The sequence below is a fragment of the Ambystoma mexicanum genome, chromosome 6p, assembly GCF_040938575.1.
Source record: "Ambystoma mexicanum isolate Mex_15411 chromosome 6p, UKY_AmexF1_1, whole genome shotgun sequence".
Classification (NCBI taxonomy): Eukaryota; Metazoa; Chordata; class Amphibia; order Caudata; family Ambystomatidae; genus Ambystoma; species Ambystoma mexicanum.
The window spans coordinates 85,952,001-85,971,995 of record NC_090935.1 but is presented as its reverse complement, the minus strand read 5'-3'; the positions used below and the strand labels follow the sequence as shown (position 1 = coordinate 85,971,995).

The following is a 19,995-nucleotide window of genomic DNA, read 5'->3' as shown; positions in this document are numbered from 1 at the left end:
ACTAGGTGAGCAGGGTTTAGGCCAGGTGACCAAGATCCACTTGCACCTACTCCCCATCTGCAAAGGAAAAGAGGCTGAAGGGCTCCTTAAGTAGGGAAAAATGCAGCAACCAGGAAGGCACCAGTTGGGCAGGGCTTGCTAAGTGGGGAAAAAGAGCAGCAACCAGGAAGGCACCAGGTGGGTGGGGCTTGCTCAGTGGGGAAAAAGAGCGGCAACCAGGAAGGCACCAGGTGGGTCGGGCTTAGGTTGAGTGACTAAAATCTACTTGCACCTACTCCTCATGTGCAAAGCTAAAGAGGCTGGAGGGCTCCTTAAGTAGGGAGAAAGAGCGGCAACCAGGAAGGCACCAGGTGGGCAGGGCTTAGGCTAGGTGACCAAGATCTACTTGCACCTACTCTTCATGTGCAAAGCTAAAGAGGCTGGAGGGCTCCTTAATTAGGGAAAAAGAGTGACAACCAGGAAGGCACCAGTGGGCGGGGCTTGGGCCAGGTGACCAAGATCCACTTCTACCTGCTCCCCATCTGCAAAGGAAAAGAGACTGGGGGGCTCCTTAAGTAGGGAAAAAGAGTGGCAACCAGGAAGGCACCAGTTGGGCAGGGTTTGCTAAGTGGGGAAAAAGAGCGGCAACCATGAAGGCACCAGGTCGGCAGGGTTTGCTAAGTGGGGAAAAGAGTGGCAACCAGGAAGACACCAGGTAGGTGGGGCTTAGACCAGGTGACCAAGATCCACTTCTACCTGCTCCCCATCTGCAAAGGAAAAGAGACTGGAGGGCTCCTTAAGTAGGGAAAAAGAGTGGCTACCAGGAAGGCACCATGTGGGCAGGGCTTGCTAAGTGGGGGAAAAGAGTGGCAACCAGGAAGGCACCAGTTGGGCAGGGTTTGATAAGTGGGGAAAAAGAGCAGCAACCAGGAAGCCACCAGGTGGGCGGGGCTTGCTAAGTGGGGAAAAAGAGCGGCAACCATGAAGGCACCAGGTGGACGGGGCTTAGGCTAGGCTACCAAGAACTACTTGCACCTACTCCTCATGTGCAAAGCTAAAGAGGCTGGAGGGCTCCTTAATTAGGGAAAAAGAGTGGCAAACAGGAAGGCACCAGGTCGGCAGGGTTTAGGCCAGGTGACCAGATCCACTTGCACCTGCTCCCCATCTGCAAAGGAAAAGAGGCTGGAGGGATCCTTAAGTAGGGAAAAAGAGCGCAACCAGTAAGGCACAAGGTGGGCAAAGCTTGCTAAGTGGGGTAAAAGAGTGACAACCAGGAAGACACCAGGTAGGTGGGGCTTAGGCCAGGTGACCAATATCCACTTGTATCTGCTCCCCATCTGCAAAGGAAAAGAGGATTGGGGGCTCCTTAATTAGGGAAAAATGCCGCAACCAGGAAGGCAGCAGTTGGGCGGGCATTGCTAAGTGGGGAAAAAAAGCGGCAAACAGGAAGGGACCAGGTGGGTGGGGCTTGCTAAATTGGAAAAAGAGCGGCAACCAGGAAGGCATCAGGTAGGCGGGGCTTAGCCAGGTGACCTAGGTCAACTTGCATCTGCTCCCCATCTGCAAACGAAAAAAGGCTGGAGGGCTCGTTAAGTAGTTAAAAATGCAGCAACCCGGAAGACACCAGTTGGGCGGCGATTGCTAAGTGGAGAAACCGAGCATCAACAAGGAAGGCACAAGGTGGACAGAGCTTGCTAAGTGGGGAAGAAGAGCGGCAACCAGGAAGGCACCGGGTGGGCAGGGTTTGGGAAAGGTGACAAAGATCTACTTGCACCTACTCCTCATGTGCAAAGCTAAAGAGGCTGGAGGGCTCCTTAAGCAGGGAAAAAGAGCGGCAACCAGTAAGGCACCAGGTGGGCAGGGCTTAGGCCAGGTGACCAAGATCCACTTGCACCTGTTCCCCATCTGCAAAGCAAAAGAGGCTGGAGGGCTCCTTAAGTAGGGAAAAAGAGTGGCAACTAAGAAGGCACCAGGTGGGTGGGACTTAGGCCAGGTGACCAAGATCCACTTGCACCTGCTCCCCATCTGCAAAGGAAAAGAGGCTGGAGGTCTCCTTAAGTAGGGAAAAATAGTGGCAACCAGGAAGGCACCAGGTGAGCGGGGCGTGCTAAGTGGGGAAAAAGAGCGGCAGCCAGGAAGGCACCAGGTGGTCGGGGTTTGCTAAGTGGGGAAAAAGTGCGACAACCAGGAAGGCACCAGGTAGGCGGGGCTTAGGCCAGGTGACCAAGATCCACTTGTACATTCTCCTCATCTGCAAAGAAAAATAGACTGTAAGGCTTCCTAAGTGGGGAAAAAGAGTGGCAACCATGAAGACACCATGTGGGCGAGGCTTGCTAAGTGGGGAACAAGAGCGGAAACCAGGAAGGCACCAAGTGGGCAGGTCTTAAGCCAGGTGACCAAGATCCACTTGCACTTGCTCCTCATCTGCAAAGGAAAAGCGGCTGGAGAGCTCCTTAAGACGCGAAAAAGACCAACAACCAGGAAGGTAACATGTGGGCGCGGCGTGCTCCTCGCCACTGAGTTTAATATAATTGACCACATCGTCCTAGTCGATCATCTGGTAGGGCGGCCCTTTCTGGTATTGTTGTATCTTGGTTTTTATCCTTCCTTTCATATAGGACTCAATCCCTTGCAGTGTCCCTGAGCATTCGGCCCTCTCCCCTGTTTTGTTCAATTGCTATATCCGACCAAGCTCATCTTCTAGTCCCATGCTGATGATACCCAAATCTTGATTTGTTTAGATCTGTCTCTTCTTGACGCCGCCGGAGAATGGATGTGTAACAACTGGCTTATAATGAATGTGGAGAAAACGGAGGTGCTGGTAGTGGGGCCACATTTGCCGCTGCTTTCTGTACTACTGCCTTCTGGCCACCTGGTTTGGGCCCTTTTCCTTCTCCTGTTTCATCTGTGAAAGATCTTGGAGCAGAAATATCTGAGTTTTTTTCTGCCAACTCCAGATAATTGCAATCTTCCAGAATAGGTATTTCCAACTTAAAGTTATGCATAAGATTCTCACCTATATTACTTCCCAATTTAGAGCTCCGGTGTATCCTCTCTTGTTTATTTTTGGTGTATTTTTGGCAGCGCCTCGAGGTCTTGCAGAATACTGCAGCAAGAGTTGCCACCTTTATGTCTAGGTGTGCCCAGATCTCTCCTGTACCCGCCAAGTACACTGGCTACCTGTTGTTAAGAGCATTGTGAGGGATCAGAAATGCAAGACAGACAAGTAGATCATTTTTTCACAAGTAGCCATTTTATTAAACAATATGGGTGAAATAAACGCCTCACTTTTCCATGAAATAACACGGAATTCCCTGCCTGTCCAACAAAGACTGAAGGAAAACACTCAAATATTGCCCCTCACACTTATACATACAACCATTACACAGGTATTAGATGGCCCTTCTAACAGCACAAAATAACAGTTATATGTAAACATAAAACTTTGCAAGCAAATATGCTTGTAACCAGGGTCGTATCCTCTTCCCAAGGATTAATGCAGCATTTTCAAAAATAACATTTCTGCTCAAGAAAGTTCTTTTCAATGGCCAATTTCCAAATGTCACACAAACTTCATTCCCTGAGTCCTTTACTTGGCATTTGGATGGTAGTATTGGTCAACAGGTTTTATCACTTTTCAAAATGATTGTCCAAAGTTTACACAAACTCTTACTTAAAAAGACTAAATAACTTTTTCTGCACACTTTTTGTTAGAATTCAATATGACTTATCTTCTTTTAAGAATGAGCACTTTCACATTTCAGCTTCATAAATAATAATATCTTGTCAGGATGGTTACAACACTGTTCATCATTACACATTAGTGGACTTGCCAATTTCTTTCCACCACAACCCTCCACCATACTGCAGTATTTCATTTATCATCTTCCTGGTCCACTAACCTGCCAGGACTAACCACTAATAGCCCCTTTCCTGGTATACACGCCTGCCACGATAAAACTCCTAGCACTACTACAAGCATGTGTTGAGGTTTACGCTGCTTCAGACTTTCCTCGCTTAGATCCTCAATGTGGAAAGTAAAGAAGAAATCTGCTTCTTTAATAAGTATTACACTTTCAACAATAAGGTGGGGGTAAAACCTTCTTCCATTAGGATACAAATAAGGTGGGGTTAAAACCTTCTTCCATTAGGATACAATACACATTGATGTTGATTGTTCCACTAATTTGTTTGCCACATGCAAAGCAGGTTATATCCCCCCCCCCACCCCCGATGAGTTGTACAAAGAGGGTTTCTCTCCTGCTATCTTTGGGTGCCTTCTACAACACAAATTAACTGCTGGTAATGTCTCTTGTTCAGGTCTCCCCCTTTGTAGATTACTAGGGAAACAGTATCCTCTTTTGTTTGTATTTGGCTTTCTTTGGCTTAGGCAATACTGGTTGTTATTTTCCATTTTAAGTAATCTTCCTTTTTGAAGATTATATTTATCTTCTTCAAATCATGCCCCCTCTTTACTTTGGTAATGCTGGTTACAACATTTCCACACTTGGGCCCTCACTCCGAGGTTGGGGGTATTCATGGCGCTATTTGCACCATGACTGCCACCAATAACAGTACCGTGTCCGGTTTGGTGCAATGGGGATTTACCGGTCTATTCAGACCTTGGCGGGACCGGTAAGTCCCCATTCACCGAACCATTCCCCATTCCAATTTGAGCCCCCTTAGGGCTCAATAGGAATGGGGAGGGTGCAAATAACGGGCCGGTGTATGCCAAGCCAGTTATTTGCACCCAGGTCCCTTAACGGGTCCCCTCCATAACATCTGGTCAGACCAGGCTTAAGGAAGGGACACGCTAAGGGACCTCGTAGTAGGGTGCTAAGGGATTACCGGCACCGGTCTCCTTACCGGTGCCCGGTATCCCTTACCGACCTACTCGGAATGAGGGCCTTGGTCTCTCTCAATATTAGTGTTGCAGCAAAAATACTTCAATTCATTAGTTCGGTATTCAAAAAGGTTACTGCCAGCCAGCGGTCTATTACAGAGTGCCCCTTCTTGTGTCGGGTCCTGGGAGCCCAACAGCTCCAGTCACACTCCAACGGCCCTCGTCTTCTACACAGGTAGCCCGCCTTGCTCCTCACACAATCCAGTTAATGACAAACACCAGAGTAGAATGCCAGAATAGGAGAGCTTCTCTCTCTTATGGGATAGCCTGCAACATCACCGCTTCCCGATGCACGTTCTCTGCAGATCTGAGTTTCAACTTACATGACTCTCTCTGTGCTACATCCCCCATCATACACAGTGGTGGCTCTCACGTTGTCTTCACTCTGCTTCTGCTTTACCCATTGCTGCTGTCTGCTACTTCTCATGGCCTGCACCTGAAGGGGCATTAAAAATGTAAAGTCCCGCTCAGGTGTGCGTTTGTTTGTTTGTTTGTTTGTTTTTATTATTTGTAATGTGCGCCAGACCCAAGGGTATCAGGGTGCAGCAGGTACAAGAATAGGCAAAGCTTAATTACAATGAGTTACAAGTTACAGGTTACAGGCAGTTATACAAAGCAATACATCACTATACATATTAAACAAGCAGGGTATGTAGATATTTACAGTATATTACAGGTATTATACATAGAATGAGGTTAGCGTCCAGTGATTATTAGGCAGGTGTGGTGCGTTGTGTTTCAGATACATAGACAGACGTGCGGTTATTGGTCAGTGGATTTTAGCCATAAGATGGTGTTGGTTCTGAAATTCTGATAGGGTTGGTCTGCTCTTAGGGAGGGAGGCATAGAATTCCCGAGTTTGGCCCCTTTAGCAGGGAAGCTGTTGCCACCAATCGTCGATCGGTTGAATTTGGGAATGGACAGGCACTCCAGATTTATTGATCTAGTTGGTCTTAAGGATGTCCGTTAGTAGAACCTCTCAGAGAGGTAGATGGGTGCGCCATTGTTAAGAGATTTTAGGGTGAGTGACGCAGTTTTTAGTAGGATTTTGTCATTAGTCCGGAGCCAGTTGTTTTGTCGTCTGCTCTCAGAGATGTGTTCTCTTCTGGAGATAAATAAGGCTGCTTGAAGGGCGTTGTTTTGTAGGGTTTGGATTCTGGTAATGATGGATTTGTTGGAACCTATGTAGAGGGTGCGGCAGTAGTCTAGGCGGGTTAGGATGAGGGCTCTGGCCAGGATGGTACAGCTGTTATTTGAGAGAAATGGCTTGCCGGTTCTAATGAGTTTGCACGTGTACGGTGTGGAGGATGCTAGCGTGCTGACCTGTTTAGAGAAAGATAGGGTGGAATCGAGGTAAAAGCCTAGTGTTTTTACCTCTTGTGCTACCTTAATGAGGTTGCCGTCAATTAAGAAGGAGGTGTAGGCGGGCCCTGATTTGTTTAGGTTAGTGGGGGTACCCAGGATGATGAGTTCTGTTTTATCATAATTCAAGCATAGACAGTGCGTGGCCATCCATGCCTGGATGATGATGTACACTCTATTTATCAAGGCCAAATCCTTGTCGTAATCCCCTGTAAATGCGAGGAGGATCTGAGTATCATCTGCATAGTTGTTGTAGGTGATACCAAGATGGTCGAGAACATTGAAGAGGGGCTTGGTAAAGATATTGTACAGTGTGGGCGAGACGTAGGACCCCTGTGGTACCCCACAGGTGATAGGAAAGAGATATGCCGCTGATGAGGGCGAGAAGACCCTCATTGTTCTGCCGCTTAGGAAAGATCTGATCCATGTAATGGCATCTTTAGAGAAGTGTGCTGTTGTGTCGAGAAGGTTACATAGGATTGTATGGTCTACCAAATCGAAAGCAGCTGAGAGGTCCAGGAGTTACAGTAGAGCTGATTTGCCATTGTCTCTAAGCTCCTTGATTTGGGCTTTTAGATCGATGAGGGCGGTCTCAGTTCCATGTTGTGGGTGGAAGCCTGACTGTCTGGCTCCTAACACTTTGTCTAGAATTTTTAGAAGGAACGGGACTGTAGTGATTGGCCTGTAGTTGGTGGGATTTAATGGTTCAAGAGTGCTTTTTTTTTTAGTAGTGGGAGTACCCACGATTCTTTGATGTTTGTGGGGATGGTGCCGGTAGCAAAGGATGCGTTGATGAGTTTGGATATGAAAGGTGACTGGTCGCGAGCCGCATAGTTAATGAGTTGTGCTGGGCAGGGATCACCCGGGCAATTGGTTGGTTTGAGGGCGAGGATAATTCTTTCCACCTCTAGGATAGAGACTTTAGAGAAGTTACACCGGATGGGATGATTTTCTGTGGTGTTCACTGATAATTTAGGTGTTGGTGTGGCATTTAGAGATTCTTTTTTTGGGAATATTTTATTTTGTAGTGTGGATACTTTGTTGGCTAGTGCGTGTTTGATCTCTGAACGGTAGCACAACAACAACGGTTTTTCTAGGAAGGCAGGTATTCAAGGAGCATCATGAGTATGCTAACAAATGGATCAATTGGAGTGCTCACACTCAAACACGAAAAAAAGGGAGGCCACCCGATTCGGCGTACCTATCCCTAAGGAAGAACACCCTAGCCCTGGCTGGGGTGCCTGTCCCTGGGTAGCGCGTGAGATATAGAGGAGAGTACTGTCCCTCAACCTTCTATACTGGTGGCAGTGTCTGTTGGCAGACACAGATCGTCCAAAAAGAAAAAGGATAACAAATGGTATTCTCCAGAAGGTTGAGCAATATTCAACAAAGCTGTGGATTAGATCTTAGGGCTGCTCGATCTGAGGTGTGGGTACAGCCTGCGGGGCAGGTCAACTGTTTGTATACCTTCCAAAGTGTATAACTTTAATGGTGCCCGTGGGTCACTGAGGATGTGATGGAAAAACAGTTTAACTGGAGAAACCACTGGTGGGTAGAGCAGTAAAACACAGCCGAAGGGCTGGAGGACTAAAAATTGGCTCTTATAAAAATGTTTAGCTCACTCGATGGTGATGAGTGTGCTACAGCAAATATTATTCAGAAAAAAGTCTCTCTGTTGGTATGGAAGAGATCAGAGGTGGGTCATGAGAGCCCTCATGACCGAAAGGGGTCGACCGGTTTCAATGTCGTTAGGGATTCGTGCCATCTTCATCAGGACCGTGATTGTAAATTCAAACTGGGTTGGCAGGGTTCAGAGAAAAGCTGAACGAGATCGAGAATTGCTGGTGTCTCCTGTAGGGAGACAAAAAGAAAAGGGGGGGGGGAGAGAGGGAAAAGCAATCAGGGCTTGTGAGGGACACTGGCAACTACAAATCAGTGCAAGCGTAGGGGTGGAGCTCTTAATGCATTTGGGTGAGCATGTGGAGCAGGAGCTGTAAGGGTCATTTATTACAGGAGAGGTGAGGATGCCTGGGCACCTGTGAGGGGTCTCACCGCTGGAGAGAGGAGGGGAAGTGCATGAATGGGTCACGAGGGGAAGGAATGGTGGTCAAAACAGTGGGGTGAGTGCACCATGCACAGTATTGGTGTAAGGAGTGCCAAGGGGGCAAAAAATGTGAGCCCCTATGTGGTAAAACACCCAGGCAGGTGCAGTTTTGTTGTGCCAATATAAAGAGCTAGAGAGCCCTTACCTCTGGGCCAGCGTCCAAAGTAGGAGGCAGGAGGCGATGCAAAAAAGCGGCAATCGAACTCACAGGTCAAGCGTACCTGTTAAAGAACACAAATGAGGGTAAGGTGGCCTGCAAACAAACATGGCAGAGGCTATGTGGAGACAAAGCTGTGTGGCCTGGGTGTGGGCCGTACCTGCAAGAGGGCTGCTGCTCGCCTCTGGGTGGTCCGTGTGCTGTATCTGGCTGTACAGGTCCGGACTGACGATTCTGGCAAAGTAAGGCCCATCGCCTATAAAAAGAGCACAAAAACACAGTCAAACGGGCTCGCGTTAGTGTCGTAATGACGCAGCTGGCTCCATAGAAACGCCTCGGGCGTGTGGAGGCAGCGGAAAAAAGGGCCCGAGTGCCTCTCAAGAACAAAGGGGAGCGCGCTCGGGCTGCCAATGGTCCGGCAGGTTGCAGGACTCAATTGGTGCTATTGCAATGTGCCTGATCACAAGGGGAAGGGCTAGGTGAAGGGGCAGACAAATGGCAACGGGAGGAGGGGCAGAGGAGTGAATGAATAAAAAATATAAAAAATATATATTAATTATATATTTAATGAAACAATTAACGAAAATAGTAATATAGTATAAACCATGTGAAAAAAGGGGGGGGGTTGAGTGAAAAAGGGGACCATGAAAGGGGGAGAGTGAAAAGGGGAACATGAAAGGATCATCAACAACTCGTGAACTCATGGAAAAAACCAAGGCTCAAAAAAGGAGGCTCAAAAGGAGACTCAAACAAAGAGGGGGTGAGCAAGGAGATGATCAAGGAACAGGGCACTGATGGTACTGTACGGAGTGTAGATTCAGGACAGTACTGCTAATTCGTGCCATTGAATTTGTTCATTCAATCCTTCAGAATAGGTGTTGAGTCTATAAATCCACATTTGTTCTTTCTTGAACAGCATATTGTTGTAGTTGCCGCCTCTGCGGGGTGGTGTGACTTTCTCAATGATGGTTCACGTAAACTGCTCCGCAGTGTGTCCTTTGGCTGAAAAATGGGACACTAAAGGTGCAGTAAGTTTGTTCGTTCTTATACATGATCTGTGTTCAGTCATTCGGGTGCGAACTGGCCTAATGGTCATGCCAATGTACCTCAAATTGCAAGGACAAGTTATCATATAGATAACGCCCTTGGTGTTACAGTTAGTGAATGTGTTCTGTATCCATGGTGTTTTCCATCCAATCTCTATCTGTGTAGTTCTGGAGGTCTGAGCGCACATGGAGCAGTTGCCACAGGGCGCGTGTCCCTTGATGGGTGGAATATTCCAAAGGGCCCCCTGGGTGGATTCTTCCCTGGATGTGCTAGGTATCAAGGGTTTGACAACCTTATCTCTAACGTTGTTACGTCTCTTAAGGGCGAAACGTGGGACTGGGATGTCGGAGGCACCTGTGTTGAGTATAGGCCAAAGTTTTTTGACTTCCCTTTTGATTTTATTGAGAAGGGGTGAAAAGCTGAACACAGCTGTGAAGGTGTTAGACTCGCTAGGTTTGGCATGCTGCTGTAGGGTGATGGAACATGGAATGTTCCTGGCTCTTTTGCATGTATCTTTAATAATCCTCCTCAGATGGCCTCTCTCGGCGAGTTGTGTTTGGAGTTGTTTGGACTGTCTAGTATAGTCAGGAGTCTGTGTGCACAGCCTTCTATAGCGCAGGAACTGCCCGAAGGGGAGATTTTAAAAAGAAGTATCTATCAGAGCACACCTAATTACTCAAAAACTAAATAACTATTTAGAGAAATTTTATTACAATTCTGGGTGCTGGGGAGGAATACACGCCCTGATACTGGAGCATGTGTTAAACATAAAACAAAAAGTGTCTTTGTTAGCATACTCATGATGCTCCTTGAATACCTGCCTTCCTAGAAAAACCATACGTTTCCCTCATTAACGGTTAAAAGGATGATCATGGTTGTACCGTGCACTCTAGCTTTCTAAGCTTTCCCTGTTGTTTTCAAGTTTTGATCTCTGAACACCATTTTTTATCTTTGGTGCAGGTGTCAGGTATTGCAATGGGAGACTCTAGTTCTTGAAGAATGGTAAATAATTCTTTCATATTGGAGTTAGCTTGGGAGATGCGGGTGTCGTAGGATTCCTGTTTGGCTAAGCAGATTTCTTTTTTGTAGAGTGAAGGGAGTTTTGGGAGTTTGAGTTTGTTGGCTTCCGATGATAGTAGTTTCCATGCAGCTTCACAGTTTCTTTTTTGTTGCCTTAGGTCTTTTAGGAAAGGAGTAAACCATTTCTTTAAGTGCTTTTTTTGGCTTACTTAGTCTTGGTTTGAGAGGGGCAATCTGATCTAAGGAGGAGGTCATGAGTTTGTTGTATTCATTGACCATGCTTTCCGGATCGGTGTTGTTAGGGAGTGAGATGAGGGTGGGCAGAATCGCGGGGATGAGCCTATCCGCAGTCATGTTCTTTTTATTTCTAGTTAGGGTGGGTGTGGGGTGGGTGGGGTCCTAGAGTTGGGTGGGTGGGGGCCTAGAGGTTGGTATGGGGGGGGTCTGTCGGTCGATAACGTGAATGAGAGAAGGTAATGGTCGGTCCATGGTAGAGGTGAGGTGGAGAGGATATTGGCATGGCACTTATAGTCTGCTACCCAATTTAGTATTCTCCCTTTGTTATGGGTGGGGTTTTGCTTCTTTGGGTGAGGCCATATTCTGATAGGATGTTTGCCGTTTCTAAGGCAGATTGATCCGATGGGTCATTGAATCCTAGGTTGAGATCCCCATGTAGTAGTACTTGCGTGGAATTTTTGAGGTTGCTGGAGAATATGGTGTGGATGTCTTCCTCAAAAGTCCCGATTGGGCCTTGGGGGCGGTAGATCAAGTGGATGTTGAGGGTCTGGGGGTTGATCAGTGCTAGTTTGACAGAAAGGACTTCATTAGAAACAGTTTTATTTATTTATTTATTTGCATTTATAAAGCGCACAAGCGTCCCTGGGGAATCGTGGCACTGTTACAGATTGCTTAGCTTACATAGGTAACATAACAGTAGGGAGGACATAGGATAAAACAGATGTAAGAGCTAGATGCAGAAAAAAAGAGCATACATTGGGCTGTTGCTGGGGTTACAAGGAAACAGCATGTATACCCAGGTTGGTTAGTGACATTTAGGAGAAAAGTAGGGTTTTTAGTGTTTTCCGGAAGGTGGAGTAGGAATTTTCCTTTCTAAGTGTGGTGGGCAGGGCATTCCAATTTTTTGGTGTGAAGTGCTGAAAACTGGACCCCCTGCTTTCGATCTTTTGACAGTGGGTACACAGATCTGATTGGAGAGGTGGGTTCTGGTGGGGCTGTTGGAGGAGGTGAGTGTGATCATTTCGGATAGGTAGGGTGGTGCATCTAATGAGAGGCATCTGTGTGTGATGGCCATGCATTTTAATAGTATGCATTCCTTAACCGGTAGCCAGTGGGTATCTTTCCTAGCTTGAGAGATGTGTTTCCTTTTGGGAATGCTCAGGGCTGCCCTGAGGGCATTGTTTTGGGTGTCTTGAAGTTTATTCAGGTTTTTTGCAGAGGTGCCTAGGAATAGGGCATTGCAGTAGTCCAGTTTGGTACCTACTGTTGCTCTGGCGATGGATAGGCAATTTTCGGTGGAGAGAAAGGGCTTATGGTGTTAACCTGTCGAGACATGGATAGTGAGGAGTCTATGGTTTTAACAGTCGAGGAGACTGGAATGGTGGAGTTGTCAATGTTGAAGGTTTTGTATTGAGGTGGTAGCTTATTGAGAGTTTTGCTAGTACCTACTAGGAGGATCTCAGTTTTGTCTCTGTTTAGGCAAAGGCCATTGGCATGCATCCAGGTCTGGATGGCTGAATACATTTTGGTTAGAGCTGCTGCATCTTCTTCATAGGTCCCAGTTAGTGGGAGTAGTACCTGTGTGTCGTCAGCATAATTGGTGTACGCTATGTTGCGACCGTCAAGGTCATTGAAGAGCGGGAGGGCGAATATATTGTAGAGTGTGGGGGACGCCACAGTGGATGGTGGTGGGGAGGCAGATGCAGTGTCCGAGAAGATTTTCATGAGTCTTCCTTTTAGGAAGGAGGCCACCCAGGCGTTCGCTTCTGGTGATAAATGTGCTTCGTTTTTTAGGTGCATGCCTAGGATGTCATGTTTTACAGTAGACTGCACATTTCAGTTCTGCACCTCTGAGCTTCTTTTCCTCGCTCCAGTACCTACAGCATTATGGGACTTAAAGTTCCCAATGGTTTGTTCTTTTTTTATATCAAAGGCTTACATTTTACAATAGGTCATTAGGACAAAGGGATCATTAGGGACATTGGTCAGAGGGTTCTCCCAGTTTTCCTGACCCGAGTCCCCTCCCATGTGATCCACCCACAGAATACCACCCCCAGGGTCAGGATCAGCTCCGTCTGCTGATTCTTGTCTAGTTTCTGTGTCTCATTTGAAGGACTCTCGTATTGAGGCCATTCCTTCTCAGTGGCTGTGGCTCAGCTATGAAATTCTATTCCCCGCACTTGAGAACTATTGAAGTGCACGACTTCTTCCTCGCTCCAGTACCTACAGCATTATGGGACTTAAAGTTCCCAATGGTTTGTTCTTTTTTTATATCAAAGGCTTACATTTTACAATAGGTCATTAGGACAAAGGGATCATTAGGGACATTGGTCAGAGGGTTCTCCCAGTTTTCCTGACCCGAGTCCCCTCCCATGTGATCCACCCACAGAATACCACCCCCAGGGTCAGGATCAGCTCCGTCTGCTGATTCTTGTCTAGTTTCTGTGCCTCATTTGAAGGACTCTCGTATTGAGGCCATTCCTTCTCAGTGGCTGTGGCTCAGCTATGGAATTCTATTCCCCGCACTTGAGAACTATTGAAGTGCACTACTTGTTTCAGCACTTGTTGAAAACATATCTCTTTTAGTCTCTCCCCACCTCATTCTTGCTTTTAGCGACATGATGCCCTGGTTGGCTTTATAAATATACCATAAAATAACATACCCTCCCCCTTATGGAATATTTGTAGATCTACAAATAAACTTCCCCAAATTGCCACAGTGCAATCATTGGCAGTACTTACCTGTGGTGGTTGATGTATTTTCTGGGTGGGTAGAGTCTTATCCTTGTAGAAAAGCAGATACTGTGACAGTGGCAAAAATACTGATTTGTGAGTTTGTGCCTAGAGTCGGAATACATGTGTGCTTTAACAGTGTTCAGGACACTCATTTTGTTACTAACGTTATTAAGACACTGTTATCAACCTTGAAGGAAACTGCAGAAATCCAGCAAAGCTGCTGGGGGACTCAGTAGGTCAGGAAATTCAGCCTAAAGAGAGAATTCTCCCTAACACTCTCCCCCCCCACCCAGACTAAGGGACAGGAGGATTTAATCCACTCCTGGATGAATTTTATACCTCTAGTCGATGACATACATCGTAGAGAGACTATCAGCATTTTGGTGGTGACACCCTGACCTATGTTCTATGGTCAAATCAAAGGTTTTCCTTTGTAAGCTATATGACCTACAAACCCTTTGAGGAACATCAGTCTTTTTAAAGTTATAGGGGATCTGGTTGACCAGTCCCTTAGAAGTTGTTACAACTTCTGAACCTGCGTTAGGCTTTTTCAAGGGGTCCTGATAAAGGATTCCCTTAGATCTAGAGGGGCCTCCAGAGGTCCTCACCACCTCTCTGTTGGGAGAAGGTTGGGTTTTAGGCCTCTTGGTTGGAGGGGATGGACATAAGCAAGGTGCATGCTTCCCCTTCCTCTTAGATCTACCTTTACCTACTGTAGGAGTTTCCCCCTTAAGACTAGGAATTGGGTTGGAGTCTTCTGTGGAAGGTCCAACAGTCTGAAGGTTTTTGGCCTTAGACTTTTCTTTTCTGGTTTTCCACCAGCACTGAGAATTACCAGGTCTCTTAGGCCTAGTTAGGGTTCCAGTAGGTCTATCCACCTCTTCCTCAGGAGCAGGGGGAATCACAGACTCTATAACTGGGGGAACAATGGTGGAGCTTGGTTGGAGCTCCCATTTCCCTAACATGTTAGCCTGAAATTTGCCTGGGTCAGAGGTCAACTTACCAACACCAGGGCTTGTAGTGGGGTTCTCAATAGAGGTTCCCACAGGCTTAGAGTGGCTCCTTAAGGTGGCCTCTCTAGCCAATTTGGTTTGGTTCTGGGTCTCCATACTGGGAGGCCTGGGGGTACTGGATACTACTCCTAGAGTTCTTAGACCATTCCCCAACAGGACTCTCCCAGGCACCTCAGTCTGAACACTCAGGAATCAACACTGTCATGTCATTACACTGAATGAGGGCTGGTAGAATTGGAACCATTTGGACAGGGCCTCCAGACATCTTAGTGGGACCTTTGGGTGTCTTAGCAACATCCTCAGGACTGAAAAAGCTTTCATCCACTACTGTTCTGCTGGCCCCAGAGTCTCGCCTGGCAGGGGTATCCTGACCATTGACAAGAACACTGTCCATATAATAAACTTTAGAGTTTTCTGGTATGGAGTTATAAACACTCCTATTCTGAACACTAACCAGACCCATGGACTCTACTGTTACACTTGCTTGAAGACACAAAGGTTCTTCAGCAAATACTTCAAAGTGAGCACTAGCCATTTGGACTTCAGGAGTGAAGGCTAAGGAGACTGTGATGATCCCTGTAGGTTTACCCTTACATCTGGGATCTCCTTTGATGTGGTCAGTTGACCCACAGAGATAGCATGTTCCAAATCTTCTCTGGAAGGGTGGCTTGGCCTGACCTCCTTCTGGTTTGTGACCAGAAGGTACACTAGCCTGTTGTGGTTTACCCTGGGGCTTACCCTGGTTATTTTGTTGTTTGGGGCACTCTTTGGGTTGGGAGGTATTAGAAATCTCTTGGTTCCCTTTTGGTGGCTGCTTTCCCTCATCCTTTTTCTGAGTGACCCCTGAATCCTTGTGAGTAGCCCTGTTGGCAACCTACAAGTCAGCAGCCTTAGCTAGCCCTCTAGGATATAATTCCTTTGAATCAGCCAAGTGCTGTCTGAGCTCAGGAGAGCAGGCATCATAAATTGACTCCAACATTACAAGATTTCTCATTCCCTTATAAGTGTTAACCTTGTAACCCTTAATCCATCCCTCTAAGTTTTTCAAACACTCACTCACCCAGGTAGCCCAAGGGATACCATCATTCTTTTTGAGGGTCCTAAACCTCTTAAGGTACTGGCAAGGGGTCTTCCCAAATCTAGCTATCAAAGCTAGTTTCACATATTCATAATCCTTATTATCCACCTCCCCCAACTCCATTATCACATCAGTTGCAACAGGGGGAAGCCTAGAGAACAACCAGGGAAGTAACTCATTCCCTGTGATGTCCTGGAGCCCATGATTATACTCAAACATTTTTAACCAATCCAACACATCCAACTTAGGTTCATACATACCCACTAATTCCTTAGGCATCCGGGGTCTTTTGGGACTGGAACTCCTAGAGGAACCAGAGGAGAGAGAACCATTTTCCACAGACAAGTTTTTCATTTCTAGTTCATGATTAAGCTCTATTTCTCTGAGTCTTAACTCAGCTTGGTTCTGCTCAGCCTGGGCATTCATTCTTCTGAACTCTAGCTCTTGGTTTCTTTCAGATTGAGCAATAAAACGTTTGTACTCTAATTCAAGCTTCATTTTTTCAAGTTCAAAATAAGCAGGGTTACATGTAGGACCTGGTATAGGCCCAGTAGGTACAGTAGGTAAGGCAGACAGAGGCTCAGAGTGGCTAACTTCATTAGGTTCACTTTCCTCTTCTGACTCATTATCAAGACTTTGATTCAGATCAATGCCATCACTATTTTCTACATTTGCTGGGGGGGGGGGGGTAGATTCCTCTGTACCACCCAGACTTTGGTTTTCTAACAATCTTTCTATAAGTTCCATTTTCTTGCCCTTCTCAGAGAGATTCTTATGTCTACACAATACTTTTAAGCAATCAGCAGTTGTAACGCTCACCTGATTCTCGCAGAGGCGCCGGTCTTGACTGGGCGACTACCGTATCTTCAAAGGTGATGTGTAGCACCCGGTTGGCTCTTTGGGCTGGACCTCTGTGCACTGTATGCCTGACGTGTAGAGTAAGATGTCTGCAGATAGAAAATATGGGGTTAATGAACTGGGGTTATTGGGGTGTCCCTATCTCTTTCCTCTTCTCCTCTCCTGTAGACCCCCAAAGGTTAACGCTCTCACCTTAGGTAAGTGAATGCCAAGCTCTCCATCTGCCTCGGGGCAGGGTGCTGTAGCCAGTTTCTTCACTGGATAGGTAGCACAGGCCTCTTGACTTCAGAGGACTGCTGTCCGTCGTTTACTGCACGAACGGTAAGTTTCGAGTCATTCAAATGTCTTTTTAAAGTCTTTAGTAATGATGTCTCTTGTTTTGCAGGGTTCCGGCGATGGCGGATGACGGGCTGAAGTGAGTTGAAGATGGAGCCCGTGTGATGAATAGAAGCGCCTGGAAGCACGTGAGTAAGCGCTTGTTGCCTGTTTCACGATGCGCTCTAACTGTCTTTTTATTTTGCAGGTACGAGTTCGGAGCGGCTGCAGGGTGCCGGAATACCCACTGGATTAGATGTGGAAAGGAGTAATGGCACGTGAGTATTAAAGTTCCCCAATGTCTTTAAACGCACCTTGTTTTGTCTTTCAGATGCGGATGCAGCGCCGAAGGCCTCCGGAGCGTGCGAAGAGTTGGTAAGCTTTTGTCTTTCAGATGCCGGAATGCAGTATGAAGACCTCCGGAGCGCACGAAGAGTAGGTAAGCCTTTGCCTTTCAGATGCCGGAATGCTAACCTGTTCTTTCTTGTCTTTATAGGTGTTGCTGAAGACTGGATTCAGGATGGTAAGCCTTTGCCTTTCAGATGCCGGAATGCTAACCTGTTCTTTCTTGTCTTTATAGGTGTTGCTGAAGACTGGATTCAGGATGGTAAGCCTTTTTCCTTAGGCCCAGGACCGGATGCAGAAGACACGATGAGCGTTCTGCTGCAGAGGTTGCAGAATAACGCAAAGCAAGATTCATCCACCGGGTGTGGTTTAAATAGCCTCCTGTAGTGCTTAGGTGTCTCCTTCCACAGCCACGCCTAAGTAAGAAAAGAGTTCCTGGTAAGAAAAGAGTTCCTGCCTTCCAGAAGAGTTCCAGTGTTCTGAATCTAGGGAGTGGCTCCAGCCTCACCCAACAGGAAAAGTAGTTCCAAACAGAAGAGGATCAGAGGCTCAACTGGCAGGCAAGTAAGCAGCATGGTCTGCTGAAGGTAAGTCCACCCAAGCATTATGAGCCCGGCGCTTCCAGCGCTGGGACTGGGCATATTTATGAGCCTGGTGCCACTGGCGCCAGGACTGGGTCCAAAAGGTCCCAATTGGGACTGGTTGGCACTCGGAACCTGGGTTATGGATCTGCTTCCAAGGGAGTTGGGAAAACCCTGACCTTTTGGAAGCAGAGACCATGACAGTACCCCCCCTCAAGGCCCCTCCCAAACCGGGCTTCTCCGGGGGTTTTGGCTTGTCAGGAAATGTTCGGTGAAATCTTTTGATTAGGCGAGGAGCGTGGACATATTCAGCAGGTTCCCAGGATCTCTCTTGGGGGCCGTAGCCTTTCCAGTCAATTAGGTAGAATAGTTTAGATTTGGAGATCTTGGAGTCCAGAATGCTTTTGACTTCAAACTCGAGTTCTCCATCCACTAGGATAGGTTTTGGAGATTTGGTTAGTCGGGTTTGAGGTTGCACGGGTTTTAATAGAGAGACGTGGAAGACCGGATGTATCTTCATGTGCGGGGGCAAGTCCAACTTGACCGCTACTGGGTTTACTATGGTAGTGATGGAATAGGGACCAAGGTATCTTGGGTTGAATGTGCGTGGCCCTTTTAGAGATAGATATTTGGTGGATAACCAGACTTGATCCCCTACTTGATAGTGAGGGGCTTCCTTCCGATGTTGATCTGCTCCTTTCTTGTATTGTTCTTTAGCCCTTTGAAGGTGAGAAACAGCTTCCTTAAAGGCTTGGGTGATTGTAGAATGCAGGTAGTCTACTGCTGGTGTTTCAAGATCTTGGAGGGGATCCAACTCCGAGGTTCGAGGGTGACTGCCGTACAAAAGAAAAAACGGGGTTTTCCCAGTTCCCGAATGGACAGAGTTATTGTAGGCATACTCGGCTATCCAAAGGATATCTTTCCAAGTTTTTTCAGTTTGTTGCAGCATGCAGCGTAAATACTGTTCCAGAGTTTGATTGGTCCTCTCGGTTTGTCCGTCGGTCTGAGGGTGGTGACTGGTCGATAGTCTCACATCAATTTGAGCCGACCGACAGCAACTTCGCCAAAAATGAGAAATAAATTGACTACCTCGATCCGAAATTAGAACCGAAGGAAAACCGTGCAGTCGGACGATGTTTTCGAGAAATTCTCGGGCCAGAGTTGCTGCTGTTGGCAAGCCTTTGAGCGGAATGAAATGCGCCATCTTGGAGAATAAGTCCACGATTACTAGAATCGTATTGTATCCGGAGCATGGAGGTAGATCGGTGATGAAGTCCATAGAAAGCGTATGCCAAGGGCGAGGTGGGATGTCAATAGGGCGTAAGAGGCCTGCTGGTCTTTCCTTTTGACTCTTGTTTTGGGCGCATACTCCACAGGACATTATAAAGTCTCTGATATCTTTTTTCCAAGACGGCCACCAGAAGTAGCGCTTGATCTTTTCTGAGGTCTTGGCTATACCGGGATGACCTTCCATTAAAGAGTCGTGATAACAAGAGATTACTTTTTTCTGTAAATCTGTGCTGGGTAGGTATAATCGTTCTTGGAAATACAATAAGTTGTCCTTTACTGCAAAGTCCTTTCCCTGCAGATGCCAATTCTGTATATCTGCTGGAATTACAAGTTGCCTGGCTTTATCCTTAACTTCCTCTATGGATTCTGTGGCGATTACACCCAGAATTCTTTGTTCAGGAATGATTGGTACAGGTTTAGGGTTGATCAAGTGTTCTTCCACTCCCATCCGAGAAAGGGCATCGGCTTTACCGTTCTTTGTACCAGGTCGATAGGTAATTATGAAGTCAAACTCGGCAAAGAATAATGCCCAACGGAGTTGTCTAGAGGATTGGGCTTTTGCGGTTTTCAAATATTGCAGGTTTCGGTGATCCGTAATCACAGTAACGGTGTGTCGGGCCCCCAGCAGATAATGCCGCCAAGCCTTAAAGGCAGACTTGATAGCCAGAAGTTCCTTGTCAGTAATCGTGTAATTGACTTCAGGAGGCGAGAATTTGCGGGACCAAAATGCCACGGGATGCAACTGATTGGTTACCGGGTCCTTTTGTGATAGAACTGCCCCCATGGCAAGGCTTGAAGCATCAGTTTCCACGATGTAGGGGAGTTCGGGGCGAGGGTGTTTTAAGATTGGTGCAGAGATAAATTTAGTCTTCAAATCCTGGAAAGCTTGTTCCGCCTCGGTAGACCATTCAAAACGTTTGTTTTTCTTTAACAAGGCAGTGATGGGCTGGACTATTCGAGAGAACTCGGG

At 46.9% G+C, this 19,995-nt stretch overlaps 1 protein-coding gene across 1 annotated transcript in view; it reads right to left on the bottom strand.

The window, feature by feature from the left end:
• The window catches only part of LOC138510690 (vomeronasal type-2 receptor 26-like), a 178,865-nt gene extending 172,225 nt beyond the window's left edge, over positions 1-6,640 (bottom strand). The window contains exon 1 of the mRNA XM_069626465.1: positions 6,257-6,640. Within this exon, the coding sequence (XP_069482566.1) occupies positions 6,257-6,640 (384 nt within the window). The remainder of the gene's footprint in view (positions 1-6,256) is intronic.
• Between the last annotated feature and the right edge of the window lie 13,355 nt (positions 6,641-19,995).